This window comes from Eriocheir sinensis, chromosome 34, assembly GCF_024679095.1.
Source record: "Eriocheir sinensis breed Jianghai 21 chromosome 34, ASM2467909v1, whole genome shotgun sequence".
Classification (NCBI taxonomy): domain Eukaryota; kingdom Metazoa; phylum Arthropoda; class Malacostraca; order Decapoda; family Varunidae; genus Eriocheir; species Eriocheir sinensis.
Window position 1 is genome coordinate 10,484,608 of NC_066542.1, and position 21,232 is coordinate 10,505,839.

A 21,232-nucleotide genomic window follows, 5' to 3' on the forward strand; every position below is an offset into this window, starting at 1 on the left:
TTGCCCTACTCAGCCGCTTATATTTCCCGATTTCCTACCCAAAAACTGTCTTCTGGGCTCCAATAACGAAATTTATTTATATTTATCGTTAAAAGAGTTAGGCTCTGATGTTTCTTGGCAATAGTTAGGCGTCAGAAACCGGTAAATATTATGCTCGGGGTACGATAATCTGGCACCGGTGTGTGTATCATGATTCATGCCACCCCGGCGCATTCACCTCCGCCTCTCCCATTACTTGCTCCTATTCAAATGTTACCGGTTTATGGTTGATTTTACCTATAGGCTAAACTGCTATTATTTTTCAGTTGAAGTTAGCTTTATTATTGAGACTGCTCCTTTGGGTTGCTATAGAATTAGAGTTCTCTGTATTTCGCCGAATGCGCCTTCCGTCCGTCAGTAGCGCGCGCGGCTTGAATTTATGCCACAATACGTATATGTTCCGCTCCGGGCGCTTTTTTTTCTCTCTCTCTCTCTCTAATGCCACAATACCTGTCTCCAGCTTGTTTTGAGAGAGAGAGAGAGAGAGAGAGAGAGAGAGAGAGAGAGAGAGAGAGAGAGAGAGAGAGAGAGAGTAACCATATATAATCCACTAATGTCCTAAATAAAAAATAATAATAAAATGGGGGCACTTACTTTCTCGTGATTGTATGGCTCACCTGGTTAATTCATCATCCACAGTAGCCTCGAAAATAAGACTGCATCCCTGCTCCTCATTTTTTCCACCTTTTCCCATTTTTCGATCTTTTATATGAGCTCGTTGTTTCTGATGCCTCTTCCATCCTCCTCTGTCAAACACTTACTCTTCTTATTCCAGGTGGTTCCATTTTCCAACTCTCCAAAATAACCACTCCCTCACCCCTTCACATGTCGGTACAATCAAACTTGCTTCTTGTACTTCCATTGACATCTGCCCTATCAAGTGTAAATCATGGGTCACTTTTTATATTTTTCTTCGCCTCTTTACAAGTTGGTATTTACAATTAGACTAATTTCTTGTACTTTCACGAACATCTCCCTCTGCCCCTTTATCCCCTTAACTGCAGATTTCATACAAGACATCACCAAGCTACAGGAATGGAACAAAATGTGGCTGCTACAATTCAGTGCAGAAAAATGTAGTCATGCACTTTGGGACGGGATATCCAACATACCAATAGCACATGGGAAACACTCCACTTCCCACCACAAAGGCAGAGCAAGAACTGGTAGTATATGTTACCAGGCTGCCAATGAAAGCCAAATCCGTGCCCATCATAGCAGACGGGTTGTGTATATCATAGATCATTCATTATTTAATTGAGCAAGGAATTTCTATGGTAGTTAAATATCCATGAATTATCAATGTGTCAGTGTTCCTCAAGACTATTGTTACTAGTCTTGGCACAACCTCCATGAGCAGTAGAGTTGCTTCTAAATTAATTTTGGATGCAACACACTTAGCAACACTGTTTATGCCTTTTCTTATTAGTCTATATAAACAATAATGTGGCTGGTTTCTCTTTTGTTACCTATTTTCCAAGGCGTGGTTAGTTGGTTTTATTTTTTTACTTTTTCCGATGAGTTAATATGTCCACACTTTGCCGACTCTGGGCCATGACAACCCAACGACTTTTAGGCCCCTTCACAATGTGCCGACTCAGCATCCAGTGATCGTTTATAGACCTCTTTCCAACCATGTGCGACACTTTCACATCAACATTTCACACCCAAGACCTATATACCCCGAGTCGCTGGGTTGTCGTGGCCCAGAGTCGGCAGTGTGAACAGGGCTTTATTATGCAAAAAGCCAACATCTCCAACTTCACCCCAAAATTGAATTAAAAAGCCAAATTAGCCACACAACTGTTGACAAATACTGATGTAACGTTTAATAAATCTGGCAAAAAGTTAATGATGGATGAAAGATTTTCCATGCAAGACTTATAATAGGAGTAGGAAAAGAAAAAGCAAACTTTTGTTTACATCTTTTATTTTCTTACAACCTTCCTTTTTCTTATTTTAACATTTTTTTTTTAAATGATTCCCTGAATTTTTATTTTTTATTCTTTGACAATTTTTTTCACCCCAATTCTTTTCACATATTTTTTTTAAGCTGGTCAGAGCCATGCAAAGCAGTCACAGACACACAGACAGTAGCTATGGTTATTTACCCTTGGTGAAAGGCGGGTTCAGGAGAGCCACAAGGGAAGGAGGGAAGCTAAAACTTATTCTACCAACAGTTTGTACAACTTTATGAAGACTACGTAACTATAGTGACTACGTAGTCCAGCCAAACTACAGTACCAGAGCCAGATGGTGTTCTAGGGTGAATCATGTGGTTAGGCTGCCAACAACTAGCTACTCTAGACTTGACTGAATTCTAGGGCAACGTGTGAACAGGTAGTGTTGGTGAGGCTGATCCTGAGCAGCCACCAGTGCTCCTCACTGGGCGGACATGTTTCCTTACTGGGTAATGATTTTGGTGATGCTCAAAACTGAAACATGTGCAGTTGAAATATCTATGGGGTGGGTCATAATTAACATCAATGAATATGACAATGTTTGATGCTACCTGGCTAAAATATCAGTTATGAAAATTAATTATGAAGAAAAATATCTCGATGATGGTATGTGTTACAAAACACACATACACCCACACACATGTACACGCTCACTCACACACGCACGAACACACACACACACACAGAATTCCAGATAAGAGCCAGTGGAACTGCAGGAAAAAGAAAAGAAAAAAAAAGCCTAAATACCTAAAAAATATACCTTTTCCAGCAGGTCTCAGTGGCTGGAATAGTTTGAATGTGTAGTAGATTATGAGTAATTAAGGTTAATTAATTTGAATAAAAGCATATGTTGAGATGCCGCAACATAAACAGATTTTAAATTATGTACAGTACAATTAGGTAAATATTAAGCTAAATATGTAAGAACATATGCACGCACACACACAAACACACTTACAAACACCAGTTTTCATGCATTTTCATCCACGCACCTCCAAAATAACTTCACTTTAGGATGCACAACTAATGATTTTTTACTCCCTAATTCTGTTCAAACATCTGCTAGGGACTGTTAGCATTAAAACTAATGTGACTCAGAATACACCAATTAAATTATATTTCACAATGTTAACAAAATGAAAGACCTAAAGAACATCTGGAAGATATTGTCTTTTGTCATCACCTGTTCATTGGTTAGTGGGCAATGAACTCAACTGAATACTGGAAAGTTCATGACAAGAGTAAAAGTTAATTGAGGTTAAGAATTGTGACTCTCCTAAACTTTTGTAAATAGTGAAATATTTGTACATTATCCAGATAAAAACTTATAAGTACATGAGAAGCAGAAGGCCTGTGACTGCTTTGCTTCTGGTGTCGCTGAAAAGGAAGGGTTAGGACATCTTACCGCTGGAGCAGCTGGTCGCCCAGTCTGGTCCACTTGCAGCAGACTCGTGTGGCCACTTCTCTAATATCTCCCTAAGAGCTTCAACTTTTACCTATGAGTAGCTTGTAAACCCCCCAACTGTTTCTAATGTCATATAATTTTGAGTTTGACTGTTGCGATGGCCAATAATACTGAGCTTTGCGTGTGTTGCTGGTTGGTACAGTCATCCAGGGCTGAGAAGGATGTGTGAGGGAGGGAGGAGGGGAGAGGTTGGGTTACTTGTGCACACACACTAATTAAAATTCCCTTTCTAATGCAAGTCTCTTTCTCGCTTTCATCTGCACACACACACATGCAAGCAAACACACACACACACACACACACACACACACACACACACACACACACACACACACACACAAACATGCACACACACACACACACACACACACACACACACACACACACAACCTAACTCTAAATGACAGACATACTGTGTTATAAAAATAAACTCTTATCCCCTGTGGCCGTTAAACTTGGAATCTGAGATGCATTGGTATTCATGAACATGTCAAGGAAAGACTAGAGAGAAAATTTCAAAACTATTACAGAATGAGGAATTGAATAAAATATTGAATCATGAATTATGTAAAACTGTGGAAGTTTGCACAGTACTTCCTCCACCTCCACCTGCCTCACACTCCCTCTCTCTCACTCCCTCTCCCTGCCTGCCTCCGGTCACTTAATATGGACTGTAGTAGAACCTCCGGCCCCTGAAATGACAAGTGAGGTGAAATGTTTGTCTCAGAGATGGTACTTGTGCACTAATCCCAGAACAGAGCAAAGGCATCTGGTACTCATCCTGCATTGCTAGCACACCATCACTGAACTTATCAAACAATGGAACATAGAAATACATGACACCCCCTGGCACATATTTGCCATTTCCCTGACCCACTCTTAAAACATATAATACATATTGAAAATGTGCAATTAAATCATAAGATAAGATATAATCATGGCAAATTTTACACTTTAGTGCCTAAATCTACTATAAAAAGCCACTTTGTCTGAACAGGTAAGCCTGTGGAATGTAAATAGTGTTTCAATGTGTGAGTGTGTGTGTGTGTGTGTGTCCACTTCACTGAAAAATCTATATTGTGATTAAAGCTATGTGAATATCTACAGCTTATGGTCCCTACTTGGCATGGGAGATATGGTCATCATCATAGCCATGATTTTTTTCACTTAATTTTTCAGTTTTATCATCACTGATATGTCTACTTAATATAATTTGCATATTTCAATGCATATCATTACTATTATCAAACTAGGTCTTCATGACAGAGACGGAGATCGTGCATGATTGATATACGAGTCTAAATCGATTGCCACATCAACTGTACTGCTTGTCTGTTTTGTCTGTATAAAAGTACAACAGTAAGCTTATGTGAGCATTAATGGAACCTGTGTCCTGGACAGGGTTCAGTCATTTGTTTCCCAACTTCTATGGATGGTGCATTATTATTGGGTTATAATTATTAGTCAAATTATTCTTTATCACTATTTCCACAAAGTCCCACGCTCAAGAGCTTTTGAAGTGATATGATCTGCAAGGTTCTTTAAGTCCTAGCCAAAAAGAAATCAGTTCCATCATTCTGTGTGTGTGCATGCACACACACAGAATGATGGAGCTGCAGGTGCAGGCTCGGCTTACTTCACTTGTTAGATTAACACTGGCAAAATAACAGCAGCAGCGTAGTACCACTAAGAAGTGTATGAAACGTGAAAATAAAATATATATATTGTAAAGAAGTATAAATAAAATGAGAAACAGTGAAGTACTTTAAAGAAAAGATGACATGACATTAAGAAACAATAACTACATATTATAACTCAGGAAAACATACATTTCATCAGCTGCCCTCTTTGTGATGCAAATAAATGAGCTAAGCTTTTTTTTATGCTCACTGGCACAAGACTAAACACAGCTGTTTAAGAAATATTTTTGCAGAGAAAAGATAGCTGACCCTCAAAATTCCCTGTCCAGATGAGACAAAAATACATCACATCTGATTTGTATGAAATAGCTCCTAGATTTGCCTTTCCAGTGTGGTGTGAAGGGTGGCATAGAAAACAGTGCTGAATCATGCTGCCTGACAGCTTGTCATCTCATCTTGGAAAAGTTGGTAAGCAAGGTTCCCTGTTATGGGCAATTGAGTTCAAAATTATTAGTACTGTCTCAAACAGCTGCTTTGTTAATTACTGTGAAGTCTGCTAATTTTCTGTGGTGGACAGTGCCACAGCTGTTTAATAAGTATAATGAGCCATCTTATAATAAATGAAACAGCTGTTTGCAACAGTACTAATAATTCTTAACTCAAAATCGACTATAACTGATGGTATTTGTTATTGTTGCCTGCATGTTATTGGTAATGATGACTGTTTCTTATGCGTGGGTTATCATACATTATCCACAAAATCTGACACGCCATATGACAACACGTTGCCAGTGCATGATAATGGACACCTTAGACTTGGGTGAACCGACCATTGTATTTTAGTTTCTGATAAGAGTTTTGCAGTTATTTTGTTCTATCTTTTTTACCTTCCAGTTTGAGAAGCTTAGTGAAGTTTTTGCGAGAAATAGATGATGGAGTTCAGATTGACTTGCCCAGAATTTATGTTGGGTATATTCCATGGAAGGTCATGTCATCCTCCTTTTTATTTTAAATAATAATGATTTTTTGTTACTCTTCCTTTAACGACAATTACGTTTAGAAAATCAAGACCTAGCACTGACTCATATGCAGGCTACATATAAATGCTAATATAAGCATTTATGAAAACTGTACGGCATTCAGTCTGCAGGATTTGAATATGCAAAGACTGATGAATAGGCAACTTTACAGGAACAGTAAGTACGGTGAGGCCAATACAGCCACAGCTACTCGGCACCACTTCATCCAAGGAATTATTGATGGTTCTAATTCGTGTCATGTTCCATCCAACTTTATGCAATCTCATATCAGGTGCTACCCAGTGCCATAAGTCTTTTAGTGTCAGGGGCAGTGACTGGTGTTCAATACTGGATGTGATAGCAAATGTCTCCACAAGATTCCAGAGATTTTTGTATCAACTGTACACAATATGGAAAGATGATTGTACTGTTTACAGACTAGCATTTTATCATGTAATGTATGGAAAACCTTATGGAAAAGGGCATGTGAGGAGAATCATAAAAGAAAAACTAAAAGTGTTGAAACAGCAAGATGACAGAATAAACACAAGAGAAAGAAATGAATCATGCAACAATTATCAAATGTACTAGTAAAATAAATTCAAAATGTTTGTATTAAAAGATCTTTGAAGATTTTATCTCACATAATGAAACTGAAATAAATATGTAATTCATATAGCATGAGCATGCATATATTATAAATTGAGTAGCATGATGAAGGAAAATACAGTGGTCCCCAACAAGTACCATTGCTTTGGCATCAGTCCAGTAAGTCAATTAAACAATTCCAAAGATGGAGCAAAAAGTAAAAAATTCATTGCACAATTGAAAGCTGCAGCGCTGCTTAAGCCACTCACAAGCTGTTACTCTCACTCATCTGTAAACTACCAGCTCAACAACATACATTTCAACCCAAAAATTATGAGAACAATGAGAAAAAGGCCTTGGACATTTGTGTATTTGAAATGTCTGCCTTCCTTCTGATAGGAATAAGTTTGCAAGTATATAATGTGTATCTTTAGATAACAATATGAAGCATAGTTAGAATACTGAGATGGCAATCCAACCAATCAAAAAGTTACTGGATTGAAAAAAAAAAATAATGCTGAACCCATTGTTGTAAACAAACATGAGTCTGATGAACATCAGTATGGCACGTTTCCAAACCCAATGGCACGGCGGAGAAATGTCAGCATGTCTCCTACAGTACCAATGTGTGTATGTGTGTGTGTGTGTGTCTGTGTTTGTGTGTGTGTGTGTGTGTGTGTGTGTGTATATATATATATATATATATATATATATATATATATATATATATATATATATATATATATATATATATATATATATATATATATATATATATATATATATATATATATATATATATATATATATATATATATATATATATATATATATATATATATATATATATATATATATATATATATATATATATATATATATATATATATATATATATATATATATATATATATATATATATCATAGAAAAGACAAATCAGGAATTCAGTACAAGCAATAATGTTGAGGGAGAATAATACCGTTTCCTCAGGCATTAGCTATGTCAGGTATCCATCCATGAGTCAGCAGCAAAAACAAACTTCAAAGATTGTTAATGCCTGAATCGTGGAACTAATATGGAAGGGGAACCTTGTCTGGGTTTGCTAAAATTAAATTATTTCCAATGGGGGTCTACTGATAGCTAAAAAGCAACCAAAATTATAACACTAAATGGCAATTTAATAACATCCAAAACAGACATTAATTATACAGAAAATTAGGTGATAAACAAAACTATATATCAGTGACAAATGAGACATGGGTAATACTGTAAAAGACTGGAAATGGTAAAGCAAGCAATGGGGTGAGGATCACAGAGTTACACACAAGAGGGCACACCTCCAACCCTCCCCTGGCTGAGAGGTGAAGCAGCCAATCCTGCCAGTCTGCTGCCCTAGTACGACGACTCGGCAGCATCACTGTGAATCGACAAGGTTACACTTGTCCGGCATTATCAGGCTACCATCATAATTATTACAAAAACAGAGCATACCATCATTTTGTCCAGACATTGCTGCATATGAAGAGCATAAATTGATTACAGTAAACTATACATAGAATGAGATAATGAAAGCATAATAATAGTGTGCATCAGTATTTCATCTCAGTTTTTCCTTCAACTCCTTGTTATTCCTGTAATCTTGCTTGCACTGAATTTTCATTTAGTGTCTTGGACTCAGCACACCATTTTGGTAAGTTGGTATAAAACACGTACACATGCATCCAGGTGGTAAAAATTGACATGAACGTAAAGTTCTCCGACTGACACTTATGTAAATCTTGTGCAGTGACACGGCCTCTGTGATCACAGCCACTGCTGGATGGCTGAGAGGAAGCGACACTCACCATGGTGAGACTATGGTGTTCAAATACAACTTTTTAATTTTGTCAATTTTCAACACCTGGTTCTATTTATACTATGTGCGTGTGTCATACACCAACAGAACCAGAAAGTATTGAAAAGTGTGCTGAGTCCGAGACAGTGAATGAAAATTCAGTGCAAGCAAAATTACAGGAATACCAGGGAGTTCAAGGAAAAATTGAGAGAATATGATTATGCACTTTTATTTTGATATCATTATCTTAATTTAGGTATAATTTATACTCATGATATGCAACAATGTCTCATGAAAACAATGATAGGCTCAGTTTTACCAAATATTATGTGGAGGCTTGGTAACAGTGGGTATACATGTGGGATGGTAATGTGGTTTGTTTGAAATGTTTACTATTATTCCTTACAAAGCAGAGGAAGCAATCAAGGAAAAATGAGAATATAAAGACTGCAAAAGAACTGCTCCTAAAAAGTGAAAAGATCCAAACTGAGTATTAAAAATATATTATCTTGATGCTCCCCTCTTGAAGGCATTCAAGTCATAGGAAATAGAAAATAGAAAGGAAAGCTGTTCCAGGGGTTACCAGTGACAGGGATGAAAGAGTTATAATCCTGGTTAACTCTTGCACAGGAGTGAGTTAAAGTAGAAAGTTGTGAAGTGAAGCCACAGGAGGGGTGCCAGCATGCAGTCAGCAAGTTCAGAAGAGCAGTTCACATAAAAATAGAAGTAGAAAACAGAGATACAACATTGCAACAGAATTTAAGAAGTGAAAGACGTCCAGTAGAGGACGGGAGCTGATAAAATGAAAAGCCTTTGACTCTACCCTGTCTGTGATGTAATACGCTCATCTTCTTAACTGGTTCAAAAATCAGGAAAGAACTGTCTTTCATCTCAAGAGAGCCATGGCTTGACTCTTGACTCTGACAAGATGAGAAATGTCACCCAGTGTGACAACTGTTAAAACTCCTGTTGAGTATATGGATTCTCACTTGGAATAGCAGTAACTGGTAATCAAATAACAAGTGTTAATAGCACAAAAACTGTGCTAGATCGGCGTCGCATGACCCTCCAACACCCCCCAAAAAATTTGTATTATGCAACTAGGGGTCTAAAATGGAAAATGCTGAAAAGTAAAGATGGCGCCACTATAAACACTTGCCTGCACCACAACGGGCTGGGGCCGACCATCAGGCCCTACTATGAAGGCCTATCGGCGCCACAGGCAAAGACGAAAATAAATAAATAAATAAATAAAATAAAAAAATAAATAAATAAATTTGTTTATAATGCCATGTTGAAGGGTTCATCAGGGCTAACAAATGTTATTATACAATGTCATGTCTACAGTGCATGGGTAAGCCAGGAAAACAACAAGAAGATGGACAATCTGTTGATCGGCGTCTGTGACAAAAATAATTAAATTTATTATGCAGTCTATACTGGAATGTAGAGAAGTTACGTGTGTGGACTCTGGAATATGTTGAGTACATAAGGTCTTCATGGTCTACAGACAATCAGCACACAGTGGGAAAACCAATGGTGGACAAAGATGGAGGAACCCTATTTGAAGTTGAGAATAAGTCTTGTGTCTAGATTGTTTAAAGATACATAATAAAATGAGCATTAGGAGTGTTTTAAAAAATAAACACCAAAGCAACATAGGAAACTGAATGTTTCTGCATATTTGGAAGTTTGTGACTTAATTAAAAAGAAAATGTAGTATTTATATGAAGGTGAGTATGATCTGTACCATTACCATTGTGAAATATAAAGGACTGTGATACAGCATGGGCCAAAAGCTGTGCTGGTGGGGTGGATGCTAGACAGGTAGTGACAACGTTTGACTTTTGATGTCTGACAACCAAATAAAAATGATACGATAATTTGCTTCCATACTTTAATAACAAGGTTACACAAGAATACAAAGAGTCTGCAAAAGGCCAGCCAATCTACATGTGGCAGTTCCAAAGAATAAAATATTTACCATCTGCCACACAACTCATAATTTAGGTCATGTTTTGTTGTAGGGCTTCCACAGTTTTCACAGATAAAAAAAAAATTCCGAAATATCTTGATATGAAATAATCTGGTAGTTGTTTCTCTTACAAATCACTGGTTATATTTGTGACTCTTCAGGCTTTGTTCCCTTAATTCATGGCCAACGAGAGGTGTCTTTTTTTAAATAAGCATGTCCAAGACTGTATAAAAATATGAAAATGTGCACATAAATTTCTAGACAATAATCACTCATGTATCTGGACTTGAACCATTTGAACCTCAACATAATCTGAAGCTACAGAAAATCAGAAACAAGGAACATTCAAGGATACCAGGAGATTTGAAAGTTGCCAACTGGTGGGATGGCAAAAGACACGAGTTGGAGCGAGTGTGAAGCGCCTGCCCACCCACACACCTCTTCCCCCAGCTTTGCCACCTCCATGCGGTCAGTTTCGGCGGTGGTCCGATTGGTCAAGGCGAGTGGGCAGTGAAGTTTCAAGTGATATTGGCTTGCTGAAGTGAGGCAAGTGACATAGGGCTGATTATGAGATGACACTTACCTCACATCAGCATTCTGAAGCAAAGTTTCAGAACAAAATTTGACAAGGAGGTATCTTTCAACATTTTCCTTTCTTTTTCATTCAAAAGCTTCAGTAAAGTCACAAAAACTCCAGGGTGTAGTGAGGCAGAGCACTAAGAAGGGTGACAAGCTAATGAGTATTCAGCAGCTAAAGGCCACCTGACCTTCCCAGCCAGTCACCAGACAGAGTGGGCCTCACTCTCCCTCCCTACTGCTGGTCTTACACCTGCTCTTTTATTCCTTTTCTTTCCTTTTTCATGTGATTTCATTATGGTTGCATGGCAGAGAATTGGTCATGGCGAGGTGAAGGCTTTCCCTCACCCCTCGGTGCTTACAAGAGGGCAGGAACGAGAAGTGGATGAACAATGTGGCAAAGAGCAGCAAGTCGCTTGCCTCACTTCTGATCTACGGCAGACTCCAGGCAAAGACAGCAATGATCACACAATGCATATCATCGTTTTCTTAATTTCCTATGCATGTTACTTGTCTTACTTCAGCAAAGAGCATCACAACATTGCTGGAAATTACTAAAGGAGCAGCGATGCTTCACGCAGTGCAGGCTGCTTGGGCAGGGCAAGGCAGAGTGGAGCACAAAGCCTTGGGAATATCAACTTTGTTAGCTGTAGAATCAATATTTCACATAACACAAGTCTAGTTGGCATAAGCCAACTAAACTTGTGTTCATAGAAACTTGCACAAGTGAATTTCACGTAAATTGAACTTAGTGCTTATTACCAAAAGCAATAACAGTACTAAGTGCAATCGTGGTCTGCGGGTGTTAAAACATTTAATAACAATGAATTTAAAGTTCATAAAACATTTTAAAAGTATAACAAAAGCAACCGGACAAACAACTGATTTCTTCATCATTATCAAGCATGGTGCATCGCCTGCTTTCATTTAGCTGCATCAAGTGTTAGTGAGGACAGCGGCCGTCCCCATATCTCAACTAAAATTAATTAACACTTCTGAGATTTTTTTTTTGAGGCCTACAAAATTCCTTCCACTTTGCTGGGCGAACATTTACCATTGCACATACACTATATACCCTTGGAATAGTACCTACAATAAGCACAGTGAACAAAGTTAAAAGCAGACAGAAGAAACAACAAAACTGAACTTTGACAAATGTGAGACTGAGGACACCAGCAGCAGCAGAACACAACACATCTTGTGACAGAACATAAGTGCTGCACACACCTCAATAGTGATGCATTACTGCCGTATATGAATGTTAATTTTTTGTGGATGATACACGCTTTTCAAATTTGCACAAATAAAGATATATAAAATAAAACAAATAAAAACAAACAAGGTGTATGCATATATCTTTTTTGCTATTAAGAAACTCTTGAAATGCAATAAATAACGTCATTTTTTAGAAGGGTTTCACTAGAGATATCCCTAGATATTTTCAATTAAATTTTCCACATAAATTTAGCTTGATAAAACTACTCAACCTTAGTGACAAAGCATTTGTTTTGTGGGGGACCACTGTGATAGAAAAGTCAAGAAATGGTGAAAGGGAAAGGAGAAATGAGTAAAGAGAACAAACACTCCTCACTCGGGAGCTCACTCTTAAAACTATACCAGCATGGAGGGGGAGTACCTGGAGGGTCGTCTGGTGGGTCGGTAGCCCGAGTAAAACCTCCCTCGGCCTCTTGCTATCCTCACCCCCCGCGGCGGCCGATTGCTGGTGGAGATTCCAGGCTTGTTGGTCCTCTTAGGCATCACCTAAAGGGAGGAACACAGGGTAGGGAAGACATACAAATATGACCTGTACAAAATGATCAAATGAATGAGCAGTTACTGTTCTCTCATGCTTACCTTGAGTTGTCTACCCCTGAACAGTGACTCATCAAGGGCCATGGCCATCTGCACGGAGTCTTTCTCAGCAAACTCTATGTATGCAAAGCCCTTGGGATGGCCGTCATACTTGTTGCAGAGGATGGTGACTCTGTTGACTGCGCCACACCCATGGAAGTGCTGCTCAAGCTCCTCTGCTGTGGCCCCATAATCCACCTGTCCAATCCCATCCCAGTCAGCCCAAGAGGTACAATCAGTCACATTGAAGCATGGTTAGACAATGGCAACACAATGACAATCAGTTTTAAATTACTACACCTACAGAAAATTGGTTACCAACACAGCCATTCTTTCAGTCAAGATAATTTGAAAATCAACAAAGGAATGAACACCAATAAAATATTAATATATTAACAGATTTACAAGTTGCAATAAAATAGTGTGATGAATTATAATCATCACCATGTTAATGCACATGATCTTGTAGCACATTTGTTCATTTTTTGTCTTCATTTATTTAAATATTTACTTTTTTATCATCATTTTTTTTCATCACAGTATATGTACTCTTCTGCCACCTGCCATCTTCACTTATTAAGCTCTCGAACCTCTACTGGACCCAAAGCTGATTTCTTAAAGAAAATGGGAATGTAATCATTCTGACTCACTACACGAAGATAATACAAGTAAAAAATGATTACATGATCCAGCAAGTTACATGATACCTCATGCATACAAGCTGCTGAAAATACCCAGTTACTTGCAAAGTTATTGTTAACCATAGACCTGAAACACGGCATAAATCATAATACACCAACTTACCTGTGAGAGAAAAACATGCACTCATGGGATGCTGAAATCTGCAAGCTACTCCTGCAATGTTATCTAAATTTTAATACTATCCCTGCTACAGAATATGAATGTAATATATGCTTGTGTTTAAAAAAAAAAAAAAAAAAAAAAAAAAAAAAAAGAGGTTGGTTGACAAGCAATGAACTTAGATAGGAAGTTAACTTGTGAAGCAGTCATGAAATGTGTGAAGTAAATCTGAGGGACAAAAGTGTCTCAACAGAGGTTATGAAAAACAGGACTGTAATTATAAGAGGTACAGGAGGTGTGTTAATTACGTCAGTGTTTTTATCTGAGAAATCATTATTGCAAGTTCAGAAAAGTAACTCCTATGATAATGAACAAAAGTATTCATTATACCGAGAAACAAACTGAATAAGCAAGAGTTTGAGACTTATGCTGTGACACTGCTTTGAGCTGGTCAACAAATTGGCTTAATTAAGTTCTTGTCTAATCATGAGCAATTTTCCTTGATGTATCAATGAAAAAATGACCCACATGAAATAGCTAATAATCATAAATGATGGTCAATTATGAGAAGCACACTCCACCATAAGAAAAACTAATTCTTAGAAAATGTTTATGCAATCTATTAGTCTATTTAATTCCAATTTTGACACCCGCTCCCTAGCACTGCGTTCAAAGAGTGACCCTGGCAGAATATCTCCACTTTTGACCTGCCGGCATATTTCAGTCTCATCTTTCATTTCAACTTCTCAAAAATGTTATCAAATCTCACCTTTTACAAGGGACACAATCTCTCCAACCCACCACATACATGATACTCCTCTATACCATCTGTGTCATCTATATCTCCCCTATTTCCTCCAGATGACAAATCAATCTCAATGTCCTGCCTGAGTACCTCCATTACTCTTAACTCATCCCAAATCATTACTCTCTATGTTAAGCCTTTTTCTTGCCTCCATGTGAATTCTTCGACCTGAAAATCCCTTATATGTATTCTCAGAAGTTTCAGTAGTTTTCAGTAGGCTAATAAACTGTAGGTATGTAAATGTCTTTTCTACATATCTGAAAAAAGAAGGATTACTAACCACAGTTTCATTGAATATTTAAAAATCTGAAGATGCAGCAGTCTAGCTTTAATGCTCCTGATCTGCCGTGAATATAAAGGGATGGGAAGGAGTGGGAGGTGCTCAGGGAGAAGATTACTCATCAAACGAGAGCGGTGGCGACCTAGGTTAGAATGACAGGCCACCCTCTCTGCAGCTGGATTTTCCTCATCACTGCACCCCCACTCCTCATCAGTTTTCTTTTTATCTAGTTTAGACCCAACTTGCATAAAAATTTAAGTTTTAAACTCACAACTTTTCCATTTTGCATTGATCTCCCAGCCCTTCAATGTGTTCACCACATTGCCATCACACCCTACACTTTCCCTATCTACACCTTCCAGACCTCACACTTGACAACACTCCAAAACTCACATTGCCGACATAGATTGACCGAGCATCAACCTCCATTTTTTCCTCTATGGACATGTTGAGGGGGGAGGTGGCACCAGCTGCCCCAGGTGGGGAGCCAAGACTCATCTGCTTGTCCACCTCAGACTGAATCTGACGAATTTTTTCAGCCTCCTCTTCCATCTCCCTCACCCGTGCTGTAGGATGACAGGTGGAAAATATGTAACAGACGTGTGGCTTGACCTGCAGCAGTGGGATTCCGCTGACCCAGCTTCCTGCACTGACTCTTGGTCAGCAAAGCACTTTGCATGATTGTGAATCCATTAACTATGCATTAAAACAACACATTTATGGCAGTACTTAAAAGTGAATGATGTAGAGCTATTATTTGTACCCCTATAACAACTATAATTTTTTGGAGGGGGAAGACCAGTTTTCAGAACACCTCTATTGGAAAATGTGGATTTTCTGCTAATCTGTAAAAGGTTTTCCTCCTATTGGCTCACTGTCAAAGAGTACTCATTCAATGAATGTAAGGTTACACAGCAACAGTACAGTAGTTTAACGGCCATAGTGTTAGTCTTCCCCATTCCCTACCCGTCCCCATCCCCATACGCGGGACTGGGGTATGGACAAGCCACCCCGTCACCTTCCCATCCCCGGGACAGATATGAGGGACCAATCCGCACGTCATAATAATGTTGGCAGCACTTTCAAACCAATAATTACAGAAAACGAAATAAATAATGCATTTTTTACACACCATTGTATTCATATTCATATACATTATATATCATAAAACAAAACAATAGCGTTGTTGATCTAAAAGTAAATAACAAGTAACGCGGGTAAGTTAATTTATGAGACAGGTTGGTATCCATGACTCGTCACACACCTGGGCAGCCACACCGGGGTTGCCAGGTCGTGTCATTTATGGCATTTTTGTCTTAAATCAAGGTGGTCGCCAAAAATGATATTTTTTATGGTATATGTTAAGTATTCCCATAATAATGTCATATTTAGTCATCAATCTGCCATCTTTTGCCATTCTTGGGGACAATTATAAATGAATCTTCAGAAATAACTGTACGTTTACAATCAAACAGAAACACCAGAGTCTTTACAAACTAAAAAATATATATTAACTTTAGCGAAGTTTGCGATATAATATCAGTCATACAAATATTGTGATGCTTTTCAATATATGTCCTTCTATAATAACAAATAGAACACTACGTATTTACTCATGAAATATACGAAGGAAAAGCCGAAGATGCCCTGCACTCTACCCCGTGGAGTCGACACTTTTTCCACCCCATCCACACCTTCACAGGGTAGCGTAAAACAACCCCAACCACATGGGGACGCTTTACACTACAGTTTATGGCCACGGGTAAGGGATGGGGATGGGATGGGAATGGGGAAGTCTAACACTATGGCCGTAAATCCGTTACATTACAGGAAAACAAGGTATATATAAAAAAAATCATTACTTATTTAAATTCTTTTTTTGTTTTAATCAAAAAATTTCAATCAGTTATGAGTCTTTTAATTTAGTGATTACAATTTTTACATGCCCATTTTTAATATTCTGTCCAATATCTTTTGCCTTTCATAAGCATCAAAATAGTACTGTGTCTTAATTCCTGCCACCATCTACAATTCCTCCATTGAGCATTTTAAACTGAATGAAGGTGATACAGACTCCTGCCAGGGTGAGGATCAGTCTCAGTGCAGCACTGAATTAGCACACCTAACACTACCACATGAGAGGTTCAAACTTGGTGGAGGGACAGTTTTTGTGTATCAAACGAGGGTAGTGGGCCTAAACAGAGGAGTTCACTCCATGCTCGATGAGCAAAATTGTGCCTGTGTAACAGCACCTTTAGTAGACATGATCTTGTCAGCAGGACAGAACATAAATGTTGCTCTCGTAAGGACCTGTATGATGGTGCTCATTCATACATTTACATTAATATGGACTCTATATGGTGCAGATTATTTCTAAAATGGATTATTATATTCTGAAAATAACAATATATAACATAAATACCCTGCATGCATGAGTATAATTTCTAGGGAAGATCAGCATTTAATACTCAACTAGCATAAAGAATGACAAGACCAACAGTCTCACCTTTGATGGCCTCCAATTCTGTCTCAATGGACTGGTCAGTATCATTGAGCTGATGCTCGTCCTCTGCAGCACCAACAAAGTTCTCATCACCTCCATCCCCAGCTTCCACCACCTCCTCATACTGTAGTTCCTCCTGATCCATTATCACTGAGGAAGAAACATGGTGCTGTAGATATACCTATTAAGAGGAATCCTTCCCTCAATAAACATCGCACTACAGCAGATGCAAACCTGACAATGTTACAGTAGCAGCTTAACCCTAAAATATCCTTAGCTTAGGATTATCATTACCATGGGGTAAGTTGTTTTTCCCCTCTGCCCGCCTTAAACACTGCCTATATTGTACTGTTTAAGAGTTAATAGTGCATTCACTAAGGTAAACAGGCATCCAGGAAAAGATAGTGCATATCAACCTGCTCCTATATGTGCAAGAAAGTCAATAGGCCCCTTAAGGCCTTGTACAGGCATCCCAGCCTCTTGCAGACTCCTACGTTCTTATGTTCTTAACTTACCCCATGTGGCCCATCCATGCAAGGTCCCAAGAAGTGCTTGGCTATGGAACAGCAGGGATTATTGACAAGAAGGTAGCCTACTAATTTTGAGACACTGACTGCTTATTTCTGGACAAAATATGATGATTTTTATTATGGAGATAGTATTTTCTGAGGGGAAATCACTAAATGATTGAATTTTCAATGCCTGTTGTGCACCCACTGCTGCCCCGCTCCCACCCGTTACCAGCCCCCTGTCCAGTCCTGTGCTGCATATTTCTGCTGGTAAATATGGAGATTCACTACGCGCCTCTAATATTGCCCCCATGAAAATAATAACCTTTCCAAGGTCTCACATACTGTTGTACTTCTTTAGTTTTACTGGCGCATCAAACATATAGTGCGTCTACAAGTGATGATAAGAAATAACAGATATTACTCCTCTCCACTTCAATGTAACTTTCCAATAAGTTTCTGTTCCACTCACCATGCATTTCTCAGGCTCGACCGGCCTTTTTTTGCCGCTGTGATACTCTACATTCCAAGATGTATTTTACCTTCACAGATATATCATACTCCAATAAATTTGGTATCAATGGCTTCATAAAGATTTGTACTAGAACATGCGCACATAAAAATAGAGGAAAATAAACAATACAAACTCGTTTCAAGTCTCCGTATAGAGTATTGTAGACAATAAATCCTAAGTACCAACTCTTTCCCACTCACTAGCTCGAAATTTTGTGGGCCAACTTTTTTAGCCAAATATATGTTTTGAAGCGGAATTTAGTGAGGATTCTTATGGTATCCTCAAAATCTTCAAATGCCAAATAGTTCCCAAGTTACACCAAGAAAACTTAATTTTTTAAAAATAATCTAGAGTTGACGCTCCTCACCTACGCTCCTTAGAAAGGTTGCCACATGATACCATTAAGAAACTTATCCCGACAAATGACGCTCCCAAATCTGACGCACTTTCAACGATTTTTTTATAACTTTAATGACGCGTTTCGCATCATCATACGCCAGGACCTTTTACCCTTGATGACGCGAAATGTGTCATCATGCGCGAGAGGTTTTAAACACCTGGTAGTGGGGAGGGCTATGAAGACCAGGGAAATTGTGGGGTAAAAGTAGTTAGTTTTAGAGGCTTTTATGTTGGTTTCATATGTGTGACGCTGATATATAGGGGTCGCAGTCAAATTCTTATTGTCTTTCACCTTGTATTCAGTACTGGACTGTAGAGATGGCGGACACATGTGGTGGATGTGACTGGATTTGCTAGAATTGGGGAGGATTCTTGAGGACAAAGAGAATGCTTTAGAATTCTTGAGCGGCCACAAATTGATACGGCACACCTATAAGTGCCCAAAATGTGACAGCGACCTCCATATTAAGGAAAATTTTGTAGTATATATTGTGCCATATGTAATTGTTGATTGTTGGATCCCACCTCCCATCTTGGTGAGTATTGCATGATTATTTTCATCCATTATAAATGAAACTTGACATTTCCCTAGAGTTGCTCTATTTCTAGGGTATTTTTCCCTAGGTTATAATGTGGAGGGGGGTCGAGGAGGGCGAAGCCCCCCATTAGAGGTTAGGTTATATAAAGTTTGGTTGAAGTATATTGTCTAAATATGCTCCCCCACCCAAAAACCCTGATTTCCCACGGGTCCCCCAAGATCGTTTGGGGAAGGGGATTAGGCCTTCATATTATATATAGTTAAGGGACATGTATTTCTTCCCTTAACTATAATATGGAGGCGTAATATTGTATTTTGGAGGCGCGGAGTGAATCTCCACAATTACCTATCCGCCACCCCACACTGCATGCCAAAGAAACTTAAACTAACCTACCTAAATGGAAGGGCTTCGCCCCCCTAAAGGAGGGGGCTTCGCCACCCACAACTCTCTTAATGAGGGGGCTTCGCCCCCCACAACTCACTTAACGAGGGGGCTTCGCCCCCACGACCCCTCTGACGGAGAGGCTTCGCCCCCTAGACCCCCCTTCTATTTTCCATAAGTCATTTGTTACTGCAATCCATTAAGGGACGAAAAAAGAATCCATAGTATTAACTTAGCAAGGGGTGGCTACCCTCTCGTCGATATTATCCCTACACATAACTACTAAACACACACGGAGCCGCTGCCTCATCTCCCGAGTGTTTTACGGGGATGCCGAGACAGGCTTGGCCGTGGAGGGGCAGATGGGGCCGCACACACACCACATGGCGTATTCCACACCCCACCGGGACTTCCCTTTGCTTTGCTTTTACTATACACACACATTTATAACTCTTAATCATACATAGAGCCAGCGGCCTTACCTGCTTAGCGGTATACGAAGGTCAACGAGCGGCTGCGTCTTCCGGAAGGGCTGCGTGCGGGTCCAATGGCGGCGGCGCGTAAACAATCCACCGCTCCGCTGCCATGTTGTCGTACTCAGCAGTCTGTATTTGCCGATTTCCGACCATAAACTATCACACCCACTCAAATAACGATATTCATTCATAGTTAATGTTAGTATTCTCAATTACTGACGTTTTTTTTGTAATAGTTATGGGTCAGAAACCGGGATATACAATGTGCTGAGTACGATAATTTCGCAGCGCTGATGTGACTGTCCCACCGCGTCCGAACACTCCACCGTGACGTTTTTTCCCAGAATTTTAATAGCAGTAGTAGCTTTATTTAACCTCGAGACATATAGAAAAGATACACAGAAATAACAGAGACGAAAGGAATGCGAAATACAAAGCTGCAATTAAAGGTATGCGAAAATCCACCACGTCCGAACACTTCACCGTCACGTTTTTTCCTTGAATTTTATTGATTGATTGATAGTTTCAGTACTTTTAATCCCCCTTGTGGCATATAGGAAAAAAATGCATATAAAAAGAGACCAAAAGAGTAAAGATTTACAACGCTGCACTTAAAGGTATGTGATAGTAGACTTAATAATTACTTCCATTCTTGATTATTTAGCAGATTTAAGTCTGTTTTTCCGTCAGATTATTTACAAGAAAAATCAAATTCGTTTTTGTTTATTATTTCGACCACTTATGATACGGAAAAAATATTCGTAAGTGCAGAATATCCCGGCCACGACCACAGACAATATATTATGTGGTCAAACCCCCTGTATAGGAATATTTACTTCAAAACCAAGTGAAAAACTAAAAACAGATACTTACTTTTCTCAGACTGATCACAGGTAAGAAGGAAAAAAAAATTCGTAGGTATAAGTGTTCGATAATGCGTGTGTTATTTATTTCCAGTAAGATGTTTTAATTGCTATGTACTAGTTGTTGCTCGCCTATTATACCCGTTAATTATGATGTTCAGCCTTATTATACATTCCTAGTAGATCGCCACAGCCCTTTAACATCATCATCAT

At 38.8% G+C, this 21,232-nt stretch overlaps 1 protein-coding gene across 2 annotated transcripts; it reads right to left on the bottom strand.

Moving 5' to 3' along the window:
- Nucleotides 1–1,952: 1,952 nt before the first annotated feature.
- On the bottom strand, nt 1,953–20,318 carry LOC127007063 (polyadenylate-binding protein 2-like). Of its 2 annotated transcripts, none has more exons than XM_050877591.1 (6): nt 20,163–20,318; nt 17,342–17,488; nt 15,229–15,401; nt 12,953–13,147; nt 12,735–12,859; nt 1,953–4,157 (listed from the first exon to the last, which is right to left on the bottom strand). In XM_050877591.1, the coding sequence occupies exons 2-6, from the start codon at nt 17,481–17,483 to the stop codon at nt 4,127–4,129; spliced, it is 666 nt and encodes a 221-aa protein (XP_050733548.1). In that variant the 5' UTR covers nt 17,484–17,488; nt 20,163–20,318; the 3' UTR covers nt 1,953–4,126. The 2 variants fall into 2 exon arrangements, with proteins under 2 accessions (XP_050733548.1, XP_050733547.1); XM_050877590.1 differs by lacking the exon at nt 1,953–4,157 and adding an exon at nt 10,430–11,722.
- Nucleotides 20,319–21,232: the final 914 nt, after the last annotated feature.

Bases quoted from the DNA above. Each gene is read 5' to 3' on its own strand.
- LOC127007063 (XM_050877590.1), bottom strand. From the start codon at position 17,483: ATGGATCAGGAGGAACTACAGTATGAGGAGGTGGTGGAAGCTGGGGAT. The intron at 13,148-15,228 runs GTGAGTTTTGGA...GGGATTGGACAG, and splicing joins GGTCAATCTATGTCGGCAAT to GTGGATTATGGGGCCACAGC. The intron at 11,723-12,734 runs GTACTCCCCCTC...GATATTCCCAAG, and splicing joins CCCACCAGACGACCCTCCAG to GCTTTGTGCTCCACTCTGCC.